The 23,317-nt window shown below is 38.3% G+C and overlaps 1 protein-coding gene across 2 annotated transcripts; it reads left to right on the forward strand.

The window, feature by feature from the left end:
* Positions 1-6,974: 6,974 nt before the first annotated feature.
* Positions 6,975-23,019, forward strand: tmem88a (transmembrane protein 88 a). Of its 2 annotated transcripts, XM_061897850.1 has the most exons (4): positions 6,975-7,237; positions 7,299-7,357; positions 14,371-14,689; positions 21,643-23,019. In XM_061897850.1, the coding sequence occupies exons 3-4, from the start codon at positions 14,387-14,389 to the stop codon at positions 21,928-21,930; spliced, it is 591 nt and encodes a 196-aa protein (XP_061753834.1). In that variant the 5' UTR covers positions 6,975-7,237; positions 7,299-7,357; positions 14,371-14,386; the 3' UTR covers positions 21,931-23,019. The 2 variants fall into 2 exon arrangements, with proteins under 2 accessions (XP_061753834.1, XP_061753833.1); XM_061897849.1 differs by having other exon boundaries at positions 6,977-7,357.
* Positions 23,020-23,317: the final 298 nt, after the last annotated feature.

Genomic DNA, 23,317 nt, shown 5'->3' on the forward strand with positions numbered 1-23,317 from the left:
CCAAATACTTATTTTCCACCATAATTTACAAATAAATTATTTAAAATTCCTACAATGTGAATTCCTGGATTTTTTTTCCAAATTCTGTCTCTCACAGTTGAAGTGTACCTATGATGAAAATTACAGACCTCTGTCATCATTTTAAGTGGGAGAACTTGCACAATCGGTGGCTGACTAAATACTTGTTTGCCCCACTGTACTTTGAGACAAGTATAGTGATGCATGCTTGGTTATGGTTTAAATTCATTTCCAACAACTTTTTACTGTCAATATCGAGTTTCATTTTTCAATGATTTCTGCTGGTGGTGCCTTCGCAATTTTTCAATAAAAAAAGAAATGTCCATAGACATTTCTCCAACAAGAAAAGCGGTTCCATTCAGTTATTTCATCAGCTTCGTTACGGAACTGTGCCTGCCTTCCGCCCGAGTGCAGCTAGGATAAATTTTGCTTTTTTTTTTTATATATCGTAACTCCACTACGGTGTTAAAGGCAATTTTGGGTGAGAAGAAGTATAAATGAGATCATCATTCAGCACACATACATGCTCCATGCCATGCTGGTTATTGTCAACTTTACTGCCTCTATTTTTAACCTTTACGTACATCTCGGGTCTCGATGAGCACAAAATGGCACAAGTTGCACATCCACAGACGCCGCAAAGGATATCCTGGTTCCAAGGACAGGAAAAATGTTTTTCCTCTAATAAGTCGTCACCTCCCCCACCGCTGACACACAAGCGCACTAACGCACAAACAACACTCACAATTGTTTGTCAAATGCAAAAACATGCATTGTTTTTCTCTTGTTTGTGTTTTTTACCTCAGACAAACATGGCTTTAGGCTGTCTGATTCCGTGTTTTCGAGCTGTTCTCTCCAAAGTAAACATACTTTTATCAGCCATGTGAGGGAACAAACAAATAAGCCATAATGCCCACAAATGACACTTGATATCATAATACTAATTCAAGCCTTTGAACTGAGCCCCCGACGGCTTCTTATCAGTCTGGCGCTGTCCTTCCTTCTCCACCAAATTAGTCAGGCTCACCCCCAGCCTCATTTCCTTATGTGCAAGATCTGGTTTTCATCAAAAAGTTCAAAGGTCACAGCCTTGCCATTTCTGCTCCTGGGAGAGGAGGAATACCTCCCATGTCATTTAAAATGAAAGTCTGTGGCGGCCACTTTGAATTTGTGTTTATAAGGCACGTTAAAATCAATCCTATTTCCAACCGTGAATTATAGTTGCAAAATAAAGGACAATATATTTTTTACAATTTATTTTTCTAATTTAAGATTGTTATTAATACTTTTTTCTGATGCAAATACTATATTAATATAATACATGCCAATACACTTTCTAAATGGCTTTTTTGTCTGAAATTTGAGTAAACTGATTGATTTCCTCGTTGTGTAAATATTACAAACCCCGTTTCCATATGAGTTGGGAGATTATGTTAGATGTAAATATAAACGGAATACAATGATTTGCAAAACATTTTCAACCCATATTCAATTGAATGCACTACAAAAACAAGATATTAGATGTTCAAACTCATAAACTTTTTTTTTTTTTTTGCAAATAATAATTAACTTAGAATTTCATGGCTGCAACACGTGCCAAAGTAGTTGGGAAAGGGCATGTTCACCACTGTGTTACATCACCTTTTCTTTTAACAACACTCTATAAACGTTTGGGAACTGAGGAAACTAATGGTTGAAGCTTTGGAAGTGGAATTCTTTCCCATTCTTGTTTTATGTAGAGCTTCAGTCGTTCAACAGTCGTCGTTTTTTACGCTTCATAATGCGCCACACATTTTCGATGGGAGACAGGTCTGGACTGCAGGCGGGCCAGGAAAGTACCAGCAATCTTTTACTACGAAACCACGCTGTTGTAACACGTGGCTTAGCATTGTCTTGCTGAAATAAGCAGGGGCGTCCATGATAACGTTGCTTGGATGACAACATATGTTGCTCCAAAACCTGTATATACCTTTCAGCATTAATGGTGCCTTCACAGATGTGTAAGTTACCCATGCCTTCGGCACTAATACACCCCCATACCATCACAGATGCGGGCTATTGAACTTTACCCTTATTACAATCCGGATGGTTATTTTCCTCTTTGTTCCGGAGGACACCACGTCCACGGTTTCCAAATATAATTTGAAATGTGGACTCGTCAGACCACAGAACACGTTTCCACTTTGCATCAGTCCATCTTAGATGAGCTCAGGCCCAACGAAGCCAGCGGCGTTCTTTGGTGTTGTTTATAAATGGGTTTGGCTTTGCATAGTAGAGCTTTAATTTGCGCTTACAGATGTAGCAACCAACTGTAGTTACTGACTCTGGTTTTATGAAGTGTTCATGAGCCCATGTGGTGATATCCTTTACACACTGATGTCTGTTTTTGATGCAGTACCGCCTAAGGGATCAACAGTCCGTAATATCATCGCTTATGTGCAGTTATTTCTCCAGATTCTCTGAAACTTTTGATTATTTTCCGGACCGTAGACGGTAAAATCCCTAAATTCCTTGCAATAGCTCGTTGAGAAATGTTGTTCTAAAACTGTTTGACAATTTGCTTACAAATTGGGGACCCTCGCCCATCCTTGTTTGTGAATTACTTAGCATTTCATGGAAGCTACTTTTATACCCAATCATGGCACCCACCTGTTCCCAATTAGCCTGCACACCTGTAGGATGTTCCAAATAAGTGTTTGATAAGCATTTCTCAACTTTATCACTATTTATTGCCACCTTTCCCAACTTCTTTGTCACGTGTTGCTGGCATCAAATTCTAAAGTTAATGATTATTTGCAAAAAAAAAAAATGTTTATCAATTTGAACATCAAATTAGTTGTCTTTGTAGCATATTCAACTGAATATGGGTTAAAAATGATATGCAAATCATTGTATTCCGTTTATATTTACATCTAACACAATTTCCCAACTCATATGGAAACGGGGTTTGTACATCAATATTGTACAGGCCAATGGAAAATTGTATTTACATATTTCTGATAGAGATGTCCGATAATATTGGGCTGCCGATATTATCGGCCGATAAATGCATTAAAATGTAATCTTGGAAATTGTCGGTATCGGTTTCAAAGTTATCTGTAGAATTTAGGATTCTTTAAAACACCGCTGTGTACATGGACGTAGGGAGAAATACAGAGCACTAATAAACCTTAAAGGCACTGCCTTTGCGTGCCGGCCCAGTCACATAAAATCTACAGCTTTTCACACACACAAGTGAATGCAAAGCATACTTGGTCAACAGCCATAAAGGTCGAACTGAGGGTGGCCGTATAAACAACTTTAACACTGTTACAAATATGCGCCACACTGTGAACCCACGCCAAACAAGAATGTCAAACATATTTTGGGAGAACATCCACACCATAACACAACATAAACACAAACAAACAAATACCCAGAACCCCTTTCAGCACTAACTCTTCCGGGACGCAACAATATACACACCCCCCCCCCCCCCAACCCCCCGCCCCTCCCCCAACCCCGACCCCTCGGGGAGAGAATATCCCAAATTCCAAGCTGCTGTTTGGCATGTTAAAAAAAAAATAATAATAATGCACTTTGTGACTTCAACAATAAATATGGCAGTGCCATGTTGGCATTTTTTTTCCATAACTTGAGTTGATTTATTTTGGAAAACCTTGTCACATTGTTGAATGCATCCAGCGAGGCATCACAACAAAATTAGGCATAATAATGTGTCAATTCCGCGACTGTATATACCGGTATCGGTTGATATCGGAATCAGTAATTAAGATTTGGACAACATTGGGGTATCGGCAAAAAAGCCATTATCGGACATCTCTAATTTTTGATTATAAATTTTTTGGATTGTGCAAATATAACATTGTACATTTTAAAGAGGCTAAGACATGTTCTCAGTTATTCGTGTAAATTGTTAATTAACTGGTAAATATTGTGATTATACAAATACTATATCAATAATGTATGGGCCAATAATTTTTTGTCATTAATTTTGTATTAAGTTTTAGTGAATATATACATTTCCTGATTATGTACAACTATACTAAGGCAGGAAAAAAATTTCTTGATGATTTTTTTGTCTAAAAGTTTGAATGTTTGATACATTTCCTGATTACCCAAATATTAAATGGATATTATATAGATAAATAACTTATTCTCAATTATCTTTTTTACGTAAATAATAATAATCGTCTTGCATATACTATAACAATATTACATGCTCCACCACACTATTTGTCTAAAATGTTATCGTAATAATACAATACTAACAAATATTACACTGTATTATAGCAGTAGTGATATTATTAAAGGATAATGCTATGTACGTCTATCATCACTATTACTATCAATGTAGCAATACATGACATTATTTAAAGAACATAATGTCATGGCTGTCATCTGACCACAGAACTTTCCTCCAGAAGGTCTTATCTCTGTCCATGTGATGTCAGATGTAACAAATATTGAGCTGTTTGGCCACAATACCCAGCAATATGTTTGGAGGAGAAAAGGTGAGGCCTTTAATCCCAGGGACACCATCCCACCGTCAAGCATGGTGGTGGTAGTATTATGCTCTGGGCCTGTTTTGCAGTTCAACCTAAAATCATCAGCCCAGAGGTTGGGTCTTGGACGCAGTTGGGTGTTGCAACAGAACAATGACTCCAAACACACGTCAAAAGTGGTAAAGAAATGGCTAAATCCGGCTAGAATTAAGGTTTTAAAATGGCCTTCCAAAATTCCTGATTTCAACGTGTGGACAATGCCGAAGAAACAAGTCCATGTCAGAAAAATCAACACATTTAGCTCATCCGCAACAATTGTGTCAAGAGTAGTGGTCAAAAATTCAACCAGAAGCTCGTGGATGGCTACCAAAAGCACCTTATTGCAGTGAAACTTGCCGAGGGGCATGTAACATAATATTAACATTGCTGTATGTATACTTTTGACCCAGCAGAATTGGTCACATTTAAACATTTTGGTTTTCAGGTCCCACTTTTGAGGAATTTGGTCCCTTTGAATTTTTCATAGTTTTATGTTCTAGTTTGGGAGCTGTTTAATTTGTCTATGGCAGGGGTCGGCAATCTTTACTACTCAAAGAGCCATTTTGACCCGTTTCACAAATTAAAGAAGACAAAGGGAGCCGCAATCATTCTCGCGAATATCTGCTGATGGTCACCCATATGGCAGTAATACGGGCGTGCTATGAGGCCATTGCCTTTGACGCCTTCTACAACATGTACAGACAACTTGACAGTACAGCAACATGTTGTATGTGGCTTCCGCAGATACACGTACACGACTGCAAGGCATACTGGGTGACACAGAGTACACTGAAGGTTGTGATATAAACAATTTTAACACTCTTACTAATATGCACCACACTGTGAACCCACACCAAACAAGAATGACAAACACATTTCTGGAGAACATCCGCAATGTAACACATTATAAATGCAACATAACAATTACCCAGAATGCTATGCATCCATGACTCTTTCAGGCTATATTATACACCCCACTAGCACCAAAACCCGCTCCCCCTTCCGTGCGTCGGTTGAGGTGGGCGGGGGTGTATAATATAGTCAGGAAGAGTCATGGATGCAAAGGATTCTGGGTATTTGTTGTGTTGCGTTTATGTTGTGTTACTGTGAGGATGTTCTCCAGAAATGTGTTTGTCATTCTTGTTTGGTGCGGGTTCACAGTGTGGTGCATATTAGTAAGAGTGTTAAAATTGTTTATATCACAACCTTCAGTGTACTCTGTGTCACCCAGTATGCCTTGCAGTCGTGTACGTGTATCTGCAGAAGCCACATACAACATGTTACTGTACTGGCAAGATGTTTGTACATGTTGTAGAAGGCGTTAAAGGCAATGGCTTCATGGCACGCCCTTAATACTGTTATACAGGTGACCACCAGCGGTTATTCGCGAGAATGGTTGCGGCTCCCATTGTCTTCTTTATTTTGTGAAACACGTCAAAATGTAGAGAGCGCTAAAAGTAAAGCCATCACGGCACGACCTCAATATTGTTGTCCGAGTGAAAATCGAAGAATGTTGACCCCGGGTGATGTCCGGAAGAGGCTCCGAGAACCGGAATCCCCCTGTAACAATCGGGGGGGTCGGAGATTGTGCAGCTGAGCCACATCAGAGCGGCCAAAGAGCCGCATGCGGCTCCGGAGCCGTGGGTTGCCGACCCCTGGTCTATGGAATGAGTCACGGGCCAATTAAAATTGAGCTGCGGGCCGCACTTTGGACACCCCTGCCCTAACCCTTATATGTTCCCCTAGTGTCCAAATAACTCGAAATTAAGTCTTTTTTACTTTAGTAAGCAACTAATTAAAGGTGAATATGTTCCCCATACTAAAGTGTTACCGCTAACACTTTAAATTAAAAAAAAAAGAAGATAGAAACGTATTGAATTCATGAAAGAATTTGGTAGCCAAGTACAAAAGGGGCACATCTGCTTGCCTATGAAATGTGATTTGTTTTGATATTGAATCATGTAGTATTTCTTATGAGATATATTTAGGTTTCGTTACGGTTTTTGTCAGGCCTTTTAGAACAGAAAGCAAAACTTTGTACTCCTAATACAAAGTACTTATTAGTCGCAATATTTCAGCTTGTTTCTATTTTCCAAGCTGCAGGACACTAATGGCTCCAAGTCCCCACTTTGTCACACCGCCGTTGTGTTCGGTGATGGAAAGTTTCAATTGAAATTCAGCTGAACGTTCAAATCAAAGCCAATATGTTTGTTTTCATTTGACAAACTTTTCAACTGCGGTCTTTTTAAAACACTTTGGCTGTTGTTCATTCCAAAAACTTATCAGTGAGAGTGTAAAAAGTGTAAAAATGATGTGCCTGAGGCAGCGCACCGTGACTACTCTAATCTCTCCAAATAAACACTCCTCCCACCCCACTGGATTCACATCTGGGCTCGGGTTTTATCACAGAAAGCCTTCACTGCCCAGACACCAGCCTGTGTTCAGAACACACACACACACACACACACACACACACACACACACACACACACACAGAGTCATATCTCAAGCTGCAGTCAGACTGAGGAAACCAACTGTGACGGAAGGAAGCGTAGAAGCCAGTGAGAAAGCAGAATTCGCCTCAAGTGGGCACAATTCTGAGAGAGGGAAGTCTTGATGTTTGTGAGACGTTGAACATACTAGATGATTCCCTCCAGCGAGGAGAAGGAACTTCAGTAAGCACCTCTTGGACTTTTTACAGAAGAAGGAGATTTTTGACATCTTCTTCATCCTCAGGAATTCTGAGGTTGCTGCAGCATCAAAACTGCAGGAGGACGCACATCTTTGCTTCCCCGGTGAGTAAAAACCAACTAATTTTTACACTGAAAAGTGTGAAGATCTTTAGTATTTAAATATATTTTTTAAGCAAACCATTCAAATTCAGAGTCATGAAAAAAAACTAACTTTGATGGTCACATGGCATCTTGTCACATGGTAACGTGATTTTTTTCCCCAGGGCTCATTAATAAACAAGGCATGGAAATACGAGCACATGCGTATTAAAGTAGCTCAACAAAACAAAAATTAGTAATCACAGCCTGAACATTGTTCCAAGCCATCGTTGATTAGAGGAATTTTTCATCTCCTGCGTGGCTTCATTGTTCTCGGTTATCCTGTAGCGTGGAGGTGGGGTCAGCACACACCATTTCCTTGCACTTAAAGCAGGACTGATTTTCCACTCTTTTACCACACTTCAGTCTTCATCTTCTTCCTTTTTTTTTTTTTTTTTTTTTTTTAAAGAAAAGTCTTTGTGTCCCCACATTGCAAGTGTAATACAAGATATAAACATTTTACAGCAAGATAAGAGCACAGCATGTTGGTGGAATGTGTCTGCGAGGCCCCCCTGGGAAGCGCCAACCCCCCCAGATCTCGAAAGATTACAAACTAAAGTATTTGCTGCACAAACATGCATGGGAAAGGTTTTGGAGAGTTTGACATTGATAGGTTGATTGGCAACACTAAATTGGCCCTAGTGTGTGAATGTGAGTGTGAATGTTGTCTGTCTATCTGTGTTGGCCCTGCGATGAGGTGGCGACTTGTCCAGGGTGTACCCCGCCTTCCGCCCGATTGTAGCTGAGATAGGCGCCAGCGCCCCCCGCGACCCCAAAAGGGAATAAGCGGTAAAAAATGGATGGATGGATGGACATTGATGTGGGTGTAGTTATGATTAATAACATGTTAATTACACGTTTATGTAAAAAAATTAAAATAAAACATTAACATAAAAATGGAAATGGCTCAAACAAAATATTTTTGTAGCACAAAAGATCGGGACACATTTTGGGAGATTTGGACAAGGTCGTAGGTTCAGCTTCACATAGTTTTAGACCATTAAGATTTTTCTTTTTTTTATATATATTATGTGTGTTCCGTATTTAAACCAACTGATTGCAGGCTCAGTGACCATCATATTGAATATCCTATTTAATGACCTTCAATGGAAGAAAACCCTTAATTTTCATGAATAAATTTTTGAATTTTCAGTTTTTGCGCCATTTTGAAAGTTGAAAAATTATATTTTTAGCTAGTGTTGACTTATCGGTATTGTGGATGATGGATAAAGCTGTGTTAATGATGGTTTCTACGGTCGATATTCACTTAACTTCCTGTGATTTTCTAGCATCAAATCCGGGCAAACTGGGATAGGCTCCAGGTGCCATGGACCCTACCACCAGTATGACCAGTAGAAGCGGTAGAATATGGCTCAATGGATGTTAGTCAAACAAAGCAGTAACTGTTGTGATGTACAGTGGTACCTCCATTTTTGTGGGCCAAAAAAGACAGAATCGTACGAAAACCCGTCTAAGAATTGCAGTAGTACCTCAACTTACAAGCTTAATTGATTTTATGATGGAGCGCTTACCTCAAAACGCTTGTATCTCAAATCAAAGTTTCCCATTGACATTAATGGAAATCTATTTAATTGTTTTTTTAGCCGCCCAAAAGAGCACCATTTTACATTCAACATCCCTTTTAAATAATAAAATAGTATAAAAATAATAAAATAGAATGTAGTAGAAACAGCTATAGTAGTCTTCATGAAGTAATGTAATAATAATGTACTGCATTTAGCTTGGAGAGTGGACTTCTACCTATCGCTTTCCAGCTGATCCTCAGTAAAATACAACATCAGCAGCTTTTTCATAATTAATGTATGAATGCCCACTATTTGGATATTATTTTAACATTCTTGGCTGGCGTTATCGACTCTTCCTGCATCAGTATAGTGCAGACTAGTAGCGATGCATTCAATGTGTTTCACCAAGTTTGTTACGATATATTTTCCTAATTTAATGAATATCCTCCACATCTTCTTCACACTCCCTTATTTTCTTCCGATGCTTGGAAAAACAAAGTTATGTCCATCTCTCTAATGCTAGCGAGTAAGACCAGAAGTTTTTGTCGGATCTTGCAGGGTTCACTGTGGCATTTTGCTACACTAACTACAGTAGTTAAGGTTCTATTTTTACCTCATTCCTGTGAGAATCATGCGTGTGATTTAAGCATTAAGGAGCTGTAGTATGCAGGACGAGCTCGAGTGCGCTCAAACAATCACCAGGTAGCATCTGTGAGCAAATAACATTGTATCATATCTTTCTTTTTCGGACTTATCAGGTCTTAACAGGTCGGTGGTGAATTGTTTACTCGTTCTTCACTCATGCAAAATACTACCTTATCTACTGTAATGTAATGTAACTGTCATTTTTTCCGTATAAAATAAAATTAGCCATAACGGCAGAAACAAAAATGTTTGCAGCACAAACCTAACACAAACAATTGGGGTTGGTTTGGACAGATTTTAAGAAGGGGGAGAGGGGAGCTGGTTAAGAATCCATCCATCCATCCATCCATTTTCTACCGCTTGTGCCGCTGAGAGTCGTCAGCTTTTATCTGAAAACACTAACTTGAGGTAGCATTGAATTAATTAGTTCCAGACCACGGAAAATATTAACACAAAACATTTTTTAATAGAAAATAAGTATAGTTTTACACGCAGTAAACAAAGTGAAATGTACAAACTTGTAAATAAATGATGAATTAAATAGATAAATAATTGTTTATAACCAAATGGCAATAGGCATAAAGACGGAGAGGAGAGGCACACGAGTGCCACTTTAGGTTTCTTTCAGGAATTCAACAGTGTTTCTCTGCTTCTTCATCAAAGTGCTTGCACTCGCAACTGTCTTTGGTACCATGGTGGCTTATTTTTCATTTAAAAAAATTAAATAAAAATTACAGCGCTTATGTCCCCACTGCATTGGATTCTTTGTTTTGCAACTTGAGGGTGCTGAATGACACACGGACAAACAAACTACAATAATCCGCATGTATTGCTGTTAATTGCTCCAGGACATGGCAATACATCCATTTCTGCAAAGTAAGAATCATTAATTCAATCAATCAATCAATAAATTAATCAATGTTTATTTATATAGCCCTAAATCACAAGTGTCTCAAAGGGCTGCACAAGCCACAACGACATCCTCGGTTCAGATCCCACATAAGGGCAAGGAAAAACTCACAACCCAGTGGGATGTCAATGTGAATGACTGTGAGAAACCTTGGAGAGAACCCCTCTAGGGGAGACCGGATGCAATAAACGTTGAGTGGGTCTAGCATAATGTTGTGAAAGTCCAGTCCATAGTGGATCTAACACAATAGTGAGAGTCCAGTCCATAGCGGGGCCAGCAGGAGACCATCCCGAGCGGAGACGGGTCAGCAGCGCAGAGATGTCCCCAACCAAAGCACAGGCGAGCGGTCCACCCCGGGTCCCGACTCTGGACAGCCAGCACTTCATCCATGTTTACCGGACCCGTGCCCCCCCTTCCACAAGGAAGAAGGGGGCAGAGCAGAAAAGAAAAGAAACGGCAGATCAACTGGTCTAAAAAGGGGGTCTATTTAAAGTAGGGGTGTCCAAAGTGCGGCCTGGGGGCCATTTGCGGCCCGCAGCTAATCGTTTATCGGCCCACCACACATTCTGCAAAAATTGCAAAATTGATAGTAATGCAAAAATAAAAACAAAACATTTAAAAAAAAGTGGAATGAGGGGAAATCTAATGAGAAAAAGTGGCAATGTTGACACACAGCTGCCATGCAGGCAGTTTTTTTTTCCTTTTGTCTTTATTTTCTTTTTTTTCCATTGCTCAGAAAAAAAGGGACAAAAAATCTATTTTATAATAAATTATTACTTAAAAATTATCACTTTAAAATGTTTTATGTGGAAAAAATATTGCATATGTTGTGTGGTTGCCATATAAAAACATCAACGTTTTGACAAAAGAGCATAAAACAAACAAATTAATAGTTCAAACTTAAAATCGACAGACACATCGGAAGATGATCTTGAAATTTAAGTGATGAAAGTAAAAAAAAAACAACAACAACTAATAAAAAGGCACCACTTTATGAGTGGGGAACCTTTCGGATCTCTAATATATTTAGTAGGATTTTATTTAACTTTTCACTGTGATTACTCAAAAATACTAAATAATTAAAATCAATGGTGTCCTGCATTATTGATCTTTGAGGGCTTTAATTGCTAAATAAAGGAACTCTCCTGAAGTAATCAATAAAGTACTATCCATCTAGTTTTTGCGTCGGATGAAAAGAGCACAGCTCCCTCCCTCCATTCTCACCACATTCTACAGAGGCACTAGAGAGCCTACTGACCAGCAGCATCTCTGTCTGGACTGGAGCCTGCAATGCCTCAGACTGGAAGTCTCTCCAAAGAGTGGTGAGGACGGCGGAAAAGATAATCAGGACTCCTCTTGCTCCTATCCAGGAGATCGCAATAAGCCGCTGCCTGACCAGGGCTCACAAAATCTGCAAAGACTCCTCCCACCCCCAACAAAGACTGTTTTCACTGCTGGACTTTAGAAAGAGGTTCTGCAGCCTTCGAAGCAGAACCTCCAGGTTCTGTAACAGCTTCTTCCCTCACTCTTGAACGCGTCATAATTAAATTATCCCCTCAACTCCCCCCAAAATGGATTAACTCGCTGGAATAAAAAGTTAATACAACATACATCCATAAACCTGGATGCATATGCAAAAGTGCAATATATTTATCTGTACATTAATCTATTTATTTATATCTGCACCCTATTGCTTTTTTTTATCCTGCACTACCAAGAGCTAATGCAACAAAATGTAGTTCTTATTTGTACTGTAAAGTTCAAATTTGAATGACAATAAAAAAGGAAGTCTAAGTCTAATCTATCTATCTAAATACTGCATATTTCAGTTTTACTATAAAAAAACAAAGTTGTCTTTGACAGAAAAGGCATACAACCTTGTTTGTTTTACTTTATATCAACCTCATAGACATAGAGATTTACTGTAAGCATTAGATGAAAATAAATAATAATAATTTGACTTATTTTTAACATTTTACTGACTGAGACCCTCTATGCTCCCCAGGAGCCCTAAGGATAAAAAAAAAAAAAAAACATATATTTTGTTATGGTTTGAAAATAGCTGAGATAGGCACCAGCGCCCCCTCCCCACTCCGCAACCCCAAAAGGGAATAAACAGTAGAAAATGGATAGATGGATGGAAAAATATCAAAATGGCCCCCGCATGCTTAAATTTTTCTGTGTGTGGCCCTCTGTGGTAAAAGTTTGGACACCCCTGATTTAAAGGATAGAGGATACAAATGAGTTTTACGATGGGACTTGAATGTCCCATCTTAAAACTATACTATACCAATAAAATGATGAATACAATATTTTCCTAAGTGGGCAAAAAATTGTTTTCTGACTTCCAGATACATTTTTCAACATTATGTTTAGTCACTTTTGCACTCGTTTAATCCCATATAGTAAGGCGGCCTGAGGCTCAGCCAATCAGTGACCACAATACTAAACAGCCTGACCTGATTGGTTTGGTCTCATCTGGTGGCCAATACTACAGGAGTCTTGATAGTTTATTTTATTTTGCCATTTCCATCCTTGAAAATGCTGAGTTTAGAGGGAAAATGTTGTAGAAAAATCCATCCATCCATTTTCTACCATTTGTCCCTTTTGTGGTTGCGGGGGTGCAACCTCATCGCAAGTTGTCAATACATACACACGCAAAGAAAAAACTAAAATCTGTGAGGTGGTAATATCATAGTATTTGAAGCATGATGTGACGAGGGACCACTATAGTTTAAGTTGTTCGATAATTGAGATGGTGTATAAAAAACTAAAATCAAATCCTACGAAAACTGAGATATGGCTGTATTTTTATAGCACAAAAAGAAACGAGCGTTGTTCATTGACTAAAAGAGTGGTATAAGTAGAATCACTAAAACAACCACCGTGCATAAAAACGCAGACTAACAGTTGAGAAAAAGCCAGACAATAAAAATAAGCCTCATGTCTCAAATGTTGTAGTGAACAACTCCACAGCTGTGAGGCCCGAAACACCAAAGTGTTGCTTTATGGGGTCTAAAGTGATGTGGCCCAGGGGGCTTTTTCAGTTCATAGTTCATACCTAGTTTTGTATGTATACAACAATTCAACTCATTCCACAGAATTGTTTTGAGCATCTTTAAAACATACCAAAGTGATCCCCGCATCTTTCAATTTGCATCCTCTAAGTTACTGTATGTTTGACTTTTCAGGCATGTTGGTTGAAATTGTACAATCTTTTGAGTTCCACTGTATCATGCCTACACTGCAAAAACTGATATCTAATTAAGATGAAATATCTCAAATAAGGGTGATATTTGCTTATTTTCTGTCTGATAAGATAAGTCTTCTCACTAAGCAGAGTTTATGTTTTACTTGTTTTAAGGGTTTTGGTCCTAAATGATCTCAGTAAGATATTACAGCTTGTTGCTGACATTTTATGACCTATATTGAGTAAAACATGCCTGAAACTAGAATATCAACTGCTGTGTCATTGACACTCATAAGTATAAAACTACTTTTTTAAAGCAATAATTTATTACTTCAAGCATGAAAAAAAAAATCATGCTGCCGAACGCATATCAATATGTCAAAATAATGGCATTAGCATTTACTTAATTTAAGAATATTTTTCAACAAATTAAGCAAAAAGCTCTTTTTTTCTACCAAGAGAATTGCACTTGTTATTAGTGAGAATATACGTATTTTAAGGTATTTTTGGGTTCATTGAAGTTAGCTAATTTGACTTGTTTTGGAAAGTCTTGACAAGCCACATTTTCTTGTTCTATTGGCAGATAATTTTGCTTAGTTAAAATAAAATACCCCTCATTTTTGTATATATTTTTTTCTTGTTTTTGAACAGTGACTTTTTGCAGTGTATATGTATTTATGATAAATTATTTGTTTCTCTCCTGCAGATTCTCCACCAGAAACATGAGTCTGTCACGCAATGGAACATTGGAGAAGACGTCGGAGCAGCCCCCCTCTGAGCCCACCTCCCCCTCCAGAGGGGGAGGCGGAGTGGTGCCCCCTCCGTACTCCATGGGTGGCAGTGAGGTCGCTGACTCCCCCCTGGAGCTGAGGGGCTCCCTGGACTGCTGGGCCTGCTCCGTCTTGGTCACGGCTCAGAATCTGATCATCGCAGTCATCAACGGCATGTTGGCCGGCGCCGTGTTTGGCATCATCCTTACGCCTGCGCTCATCATGATCATATTTGGCTTCCTGTGTCACTCCACGGTCTGTACATCATTTTTTACTCCTTTTCTATTTAGTCCATTTCGTTCATCTCTTAGTGACCTGATACTGTTTTTAAATATCTTCCCCAGACTTCCTGGAGATTAACGATTAATTTTGGACAGCTGCGCATTCGTAGTTTTTATTTCTGTATGCAACGCATGCTTACTTTCTCAGGTCCAACCCTGGAATTTGACAAATTTGAGTGGTAAAAATGTTTCTTTTATAAAAGGTACAAACACAATAGTGTGATGCATTCACTGAAACTACAGTAAGTGCATTAGAAAGTGACAAATTGAAAAAGTACAGAAACTTAAACAATGATATCCGTTTCCCATGCCGTTGTATCTTATTATATTGTTATTATATATGGAATAGCTGGTAAACTAGTGCCCTGCAGTTCATAGACAGTAATATTTGTTTTACTGTATACTGTATTTGAAGCTCTGTAAGAGCAAATAAACATATCTGATGGTTGAATCAATGTGTTCACAATGGACAAAGCAATAGTAAAAAAAAATATTTGTATTCTAAATAACATACAGATTATAATCACAATCATATATTTTTTCAAAATTCACAAATTTAAAACAAAATTGTATTATGTCATGTTGCATTGTGTCCCATTACATTATATTGTATTATATACATTACATTATATAGACAAAATAAGGCAATGCCTGATATAATCTAGTACATCATTATATACTGTACTATATTACATAACATTATATTATCCATCCCTCCATCCATACTTTACATATAATAATTTACATTACATATTATTATTTCAAATCACATTCTATTTTATTTCACTTTACTTTATTTTCATTTTAATTTATTATACTAAATTCTAATACATTATATGTAATATCCATCCATTTTCTACCGCTTATTCCCTTTCGGGGTCGCGGGGGGCGCTGGCGCCTATCTCAGCTACAATCTGGCGGAAGGCGGGGTACACCCTGGACAAGTCGCCACCTCATCGCAGGGCCAACACAGATAGACAGACAACATTCACACTCACATTCACACACTAGGGCCAATTTAGTGTTGCCAATCAACCTATCCCCAGGTGCATGTCTTTGGAAGTGGGAGGAAGCCGGAGTACCCGGAGGGAACCCACGCATTCACGGGGAGAACATGCAAACTCCACACAGAAAGATCCCAAGCCTGGATTTGAACCCAGGACTGCAGGACCTTCGTATTGTGAGGCAGACGCACTAACCCCTCTTCCACCGTGAAGCCCCTATATGTAATATACTATAATATATAGCATAGTCTAGTATATTATCCATCCATCCATTTTCTACCGCTTATTCCCTTGAGGGGTGGCGGGGGGCGCTGGCGCCTATCTCCGCTACAATCGGGCGGAAGGCGGGGTACACCCTGGACAAGTCGCCACCTCATCGCAGGGCCTAGTATATTATATTACATTACATTATTTTATATTATGTTAAATGTCTTATATATATCATACTATTTCAATTATATTATTTTGTCATGAAATGTAACTACATAATAGGCAAGTTTAAAAAAGCAAAGCCAAGCCTGGTGTGGTTTATATATATATATATATATATATATATATATATATATATATATATATATATATACATATATATATATATATATATATATATATATATATATATGTATATATATATATATATATATATATATATATATATGTATATGTATATGTATATGTATATATTGTTCCTCATCTGTAATCATTGGAACATCCTGAGCGTCCCAGCCAGAGATGATCAGAGAATCAATGACAAATCGCTGAACCTTCACTGGAACTAAGGGTCTCTCTGAACTGCTGGGCCTGTGCCGTCTTTGTCTCGGCTCAGAATCTGATCATTGCAGTCATCAACGGTATGTTGGCCGTGTCTGGCATCATCCATTGTGTCTAAATCACACACCACAGATCCTCCCTTACAGATCCACAACCACTGGTAGTCCTTTTCTGCAGTTTTGAGGATGTTTTTGGTGGCTTTTCTCGACTGATGCCAAGGAGTTTGAACACCTGCTGAAGGAAGTGACCTGCAAAACATCTGCAACAAATTTCGATTGGTTCAAGGCGGGATTTCCAGCCACTGCGATGAGTTCAGAGTATTTGGACCTCTTGCCTCTTTGGCCCTTAGGGCCTTTGGGCAACAGCTCAGGATTTTCTCCAGGGAGCATTTCTTCTGGCACAGATTGCACTCCGGAGTGTCTGCTAGGCCCCAATTGTACACGTTGGCCGGGCTTGGTAAAACATCACACACAATCTGTATGAGGAACTTTGTGCACAGAGGTTTGTCCCTCTAGAACTTTGCCCAGATGAGTTTGCCAGGTTCTGCATGCATCCACCCTGTCCACGCTCCTTGCTTGGAGATGCTGACTATCTTCCTGCGACATTCTTCCTCCACCTCTGCACGGATCTCGTCTAGAACCAGTTGGTGGTTTTCCTTTCCACTGGCCTACTGGTAGTGTGGCTTAGCAACCAAGGTCTGCCCTCCCCGTTGCCATGGTACCCACCAAAGTCTTGTGCCTCAGCCGTGCCTTCGATCTGCTTACGGCTTTTTCTGCCTGCCACCTCCTACCGGACTTCACAACACTTCCTGCCAAGGCCAACTTTAGATTTTGCCCAGGCTCTTGACAGGTCTTTCAGTTACCATTGGTCCCTCCAATTGTATAGCGGCTTAAAGCTCAACCTTGCCCATGTGCTGAAACGTTCAAGACCGTAAAGGAGCCACCTGCACCCGAGCAGAGATGTGCTCATCAATGGTAAGTCATCAATAAATAATAATAATAATAATAATAATAATAATGGATTAGATTTAAATCGCGCTTTTCTATTGTTAGATACTCAAAGCGCTCACAGTGAAGTGGGAACCCATCATTCATTCACACCTTTATGGGGCGATGCTGTGTCCCAGATTTAGATTTTGGCACTTTGTTTTCAGTCCCCGCAAACTTTACAGTCATGTTCACGGCCAAGGAATATAATTACAGCCGGTAATTACGCCCCTCTTCAGGCAGTGCCAGGCAGATGTAACTAGATTATTGCGATGCAATTATTGTAGTAGTCCATAAGAAGGTTGCAGATCTTCCCTGGAACCGAGTTTCTTGTCAGTCCTGTTTCTATAAGTTTGTACGAGATTGAACCGTAGGCGTTGGTTAGGTCAAGCCAGAGAGTTGCCAAGTCTGCCTTGCTTTCCTTTGCCTGGCAGACAAACTACGCTACCCCGACTGTATGCTCCAGTCATCCAGGCACTCCAAGTACTCCCCCCCACTGGACAGAGGTGTCTATGAAAGCGTTCTTCTTCAATAGGAACCCCAGTCAGCCATTGCGTCACAATCTTAAAGAAAAGCTATCTCAACGCTGAGCAGCAATATTAAACGGAACTGCTCAATGTTGCTGGAGTTCTTTTCCTTTGGGATCTAAACACCTCAGCATGTCTCCACTGGCTAGCAACTTTCCCTCTTCGCCATATCACGTTCAAACTCTTCCAAAGATGTTTGAGGAGTTGTGGACACTGCTTAGAGACCTTGTAGGGTACACAACTGGGGCCAGGAACCGAACCAGATCTTGCAGCTTTGACAGCTTCCTTTTACCTCTGCAAGAATGGGCTCCTCGCTGTTGAATTAAGACACTGGTTCTGGAGGTGTCACCAGTGCCTTGCAAGGGCCAAGCTCCTGATCTTGTTCAGTTTCACTAAAGGTAGTCCCGAAATGATGGTCAATATCTTCTACTGGGGGAGTGAAGTGGCCACTTCGCTTCTGGCCCAGCAGCCTTTTGGTGAAGGTGAAGGGGTTGCCAATAAAGGCACATCGCTACCAAGCCCTTTTCTTTCCCTTTCTTTGGTGCCATTCCGCCCACCTCAACATAATGAGCTTCTTTCTTATGATGATAGTGAGTTCCAACAGAGCAGATCTCTTATTCTTCTTCCTCTCTCTTCTTTTCAGGCCCTGTCCCAGCTGGCTTAACTTGACTTTACGCCGATTGAGCTTTGCTGGGGTTCTTGCTCCTTGCTTCTGTTCCACTCCCAAACATTCAGCTCCTCCATTTATAATGAGTGAGTGCATGGTAATGGGGTTTCTGGTCAGCGTCACCCTTTGAAACAAGTTATTTTGTCCACGTTGTCATCCAGCTTGGTCCACTCCTCATTGTTGGCGACAGACCAATTCATCTGGCGGTTTACCAATTTCCTGCTCGGTGGGGGGGATTTGTATTCCTTGGAGGCTTTGGGTACTGAGGAGAAGCTCCGGACCTGGCTCCTCCTCCGTCTGGCCATGTACACCAAAGACTGTTGTATCAGCTGCCATTACCAAGCGTTGCTTCACTGGTTCTTTACTAAGGCAGGTCCTCTTAATCTGGTGGCTTTTCAGATCCCTTGAGTTCTTGCACACCTTGCCGCATATACAGAATGCGTTTATATTCTGTTATCTATTTGCTTGAGTCATTACAGGTAATTCCGTTCGGTTGGGATGCTCAGCCTCTCTACCTCTCGAGCATCCCTGGGAGTTCTTCGTTGCAAGATTTGGGTGCCCACTCATGGGAGCTGCCTGTCAAGCGGCTGGCCTTTCCTACCACGGTTGTTGTCTCTCTGAGCTGTCCACTTTCTCTCAAGTAGTCACCATTTTTTTCGTAGTTTTCATTCAGCCTTTCCTGGAGGTCACTGGCTGAGCCAGATGTGATAGTACCCAAATACTATTCATGGTGGTACTTGGACATGTATATGTAAAAATGTCTGTATATATATATATATATATATATATATATATATATATATATATATATATATACAGACATGTATGTGTGTGTATATGTATATATCTGTGTATATATTATATATTTTTTTCTTTTTCTTCTATGTCCCACTCTCCCTTGTGGAGGGGGTCCGGTCCGATCCGGTGGCCATGTACTACCTGCCTGTGTATCGGCTTGGGACATCTCTGCGCTGCTGATCCGCCTCCGCTTGGGATGGTTTCCTGCTGGCTCCGCTGTGAACGGGACTCTCGCTGCTGTGTTGGATCCGCTTTGGACTGGACTCTCGCGACTGTGTTGCATCCATTATGGATTGAACTTTCACAGTATCATGTTAGACCCGCTGGACATCCATTGCTTTCCTCCTCTCCAAGGTTCTCATAGTCATCATGGTCACCGACGTCCCACTGGGTGTGAGTTTTCCTTGCCCTTATGTGGGCCTACCGAGGATGTCGTAGTGGTTTGTGGAGCCCTTTGAGACACTAGTGATTTAGGGCTATATAAGTAAACATTGATTGATTGATTGATTGATTGATATATATATACATATATAGATGTATATATATATATATATATATATATATATATATATATATCGGTATATATATACTGTGATGAGGTGGCGACTTGTCCTGGGTGTACCCCGCCTTCCGCCCGATTGTAGCTGAGATAGGCACCAGCGCCCCCCGCGACCCCAAAGGGAATAAGCAATAGAAAATGGATGGATGGATGTATGGATATGTATATATATATATATATATATATATATATATATATATATATATATATATATATATATATATATATATATATATCCATATATATATATATATATATGTACATGTATGTGTATATATATCTGTATATATGTATGTATATGTATGTATCTGCATGTATGAATATATATGTATGTATATATGTATATATATGTATGTATATATATATGAATGTATGTATGTATATATAAATATATATATATATATATATATATATATATATATAATATGTATATATACATATATAAATGTTGATATAGATATATACATATATAGTAAGTATATATATAAATATATATATATATATATTTATTATGTGTGTATATATATATATATAATCACACACACACATATATATATGTATATAGATGTATGTATATATATATATATATATATGTATATATATATATATATATATATATATATATATATATATATATATATATATATATGTATGTGTATATAAATATGTATGTGTGTATATATGTGTATGTGTGTATATATATATATATATATTATATATATATATAATATATATATATATATATATATATATATTATATATATGTATGTATGTGTATATAAATATGTATGTGTGTATATATATGTATGTGTGTATATATATATATATATATATATATATATATATATACATATATATATATATATACATATATATATATATATATATATATATATATATATATATATATATATACATACATATATATCTTTTGAACAAAAGACAGCTACCATGACCACCCCCGAGCTGTGAGCCTACACTTTTCACCTTTGGTCACTAAAGACACTTTTAACTGCTGCTGTGACTCAAAGTCACCTCCATATTTATACTGTTGACCGTGAATCATAATGTGCAATAATTTTATGTTACTCATTGTACCTTGTTTTTTACATTTTTTATTTTTATTTTATTTTAGCTAAGTACCATGTGACTTGTTGAAGGCTAGACTAGCAAAATAAGATTTTCATTGTACGGAAAACTGTCTGTTTAACTGTGAATATGACAATAAACAATCTTGAATATATATATATATATATATATATATATATATATATATATATATATATATATATATTATTTTCTTCATTAAATTATATTATGTTGTGCATTGTATCTCATGAAATGTAACAATATCCTAACCATGACACAAAATATGCTCTCTATCATTTGTCTAGAATTGAAATTAATAACAATAGTTATATCACAATAAAAATGATAAGTTATTGAAAATATATTTAAATAAGCAATGTACCAAATACAATGTTTATCAGTAAAACAATGTAGCAGTTGTTGCACACAATTCATGAATGAATAAATTAATGGCCGTTTTGATTAATTTCTTCTTTGTAGGCACTTACTGTACCTAAAGTTCTGATTATATGTCTCACTGCTGCAGGTGCAGCCTCATGGAACTTCAGTGTACTGCTCAGACCTGCTGGATGATGCCGGCTGTGTGGCTCTGCTGGTTGTTGGCTTTCTGTTGCTCACACCCCTGCTGGTGCTGGCGCTCGCCGCCTTCTGTCGCCTGGCTCGTCACCTTCAGCTGGGCATGTGCTTCATCCCCTACAGCCGGGCCGTCTACAAGAACCTGCCGCCCACGCGACGCAGGGAGTCAGTCGTGGGCGGCTGTTGCGGCCATCAGGGTGCTTTAGAGAGGGAGAGGAAAGGCAGCGTTTGGGTGTAAGCAGACATGACCTTTAACCTTAGGAGAGAAGTGGATTTGAATATATTTTGGAATGTTTTTCTAGCTGAAGCTATTATAAAAATCCATCCGACACTTCCATAATTTTTTTTTTTATTCACTTCCTTTGTATTTTGTAAGATAACTTTTTACTATAAAACTTTATTTGGCAGTCTAGTCTTGTTTTTTATGTACAATAAATTCAAAAGTGTCACGTTCTAAGACAGGGGTGTCAAACTAATTTTAGATCGGGGGCCACATGGAGAAAAATCTACTCCCAAGTGGGCCGGACTGGTAAAATTACTGCACGATGACTTAAAAATAAAGACAACTTCAGATTGTTTTTTTTTTTGTTTAAAAATACAACAAAATGTACAAATCATAAAGTTGTTGTTGTTTTTTTTACACTTCCATGTTGTGGTTAATAGTATTCTATCTTTATTAGTCGTTATTTATATTTTCAAGTAAATGATGTGATAATGTTCATCAGTCAACTCAATGGTGTAAATTTTCAATCTATCAAGATAAAAAAAAATTACATCAAAATTAAATTACAGTTTGTTACTTATGTAGTTTGATCATTTTCCTCGACTGATGTACTAACATGTGGTTTATTTTGTACATATGTAGCATTGTCTAAAACGATTCAAAGAATTGCTTTTGCGAAATCTAGTGGACACATTTTGAACATCTGTTTCTTTCATTCAAAAATTTCTGATTAATTTCTAGACTTGGCAAACTCATCCCGCGGGCCGGATAAAACATGCACGTTTGACACCCCTGTTCTAAGACCTCCAGCAAATAATAATAATAATAATAACTTAGATTTATATCGCGCTTTTCTAAACACTCAAAGCGCTGAAATATCAGATGCACACACATTTACGCCTGTTTTGATAGTAGCCTGAAACAAACATTTTAAAAAACAAATGAACAAATACAGAAACAAATTATGATGATACAAAAAAAAAGTTAATATACCAAACTGGATTGACAGCCATGGAGGCCAAAGTGATGTTGATGATGTCTTTTAAAGTGGACAATGGCTGATATTTTGTCCTTTTAATAAATGTTTGCTGTATTTTGGCCATACTTTTTGTTGTCACTCCATTGCACATGATCTTTGCTAAGACGTCTTTTTTCATGTTAAATGTTAACGTTTTAATGTCCAATTATTTCACAGGTGTATGATATACACTGGCAATAACTAGACACTATAGTCCAAAGCCAAACAGAACATAATAGTCCTTCATTTTGGATTCATATTATTTATTTCCCTTTTTTATTTTTTGATAAAATCTCTCAATCATTTTCAGCCTTGAACAAAAATACCAAATATGTAATGTTTTCTTTTTTTTTAAACCATTAGAAGGCCTTTTTAGTATACATT

The sequence above is a fragment of the Nerophis ophidion genome, linkage group LG04, assembly GCF_033978795.1.
Source record: "Nerophis ophidion isolate RoL-2023_Sa linkage group LG04, RoL_Noph_v1.0, whole genome shotgun sequence".
Lineage (NCBI taxonomy): Eukaryota > Metazoa > Chordata > Actinopteri > Syngnathiformes > Syngnathidae > Nerophis > Nerophis ophidion.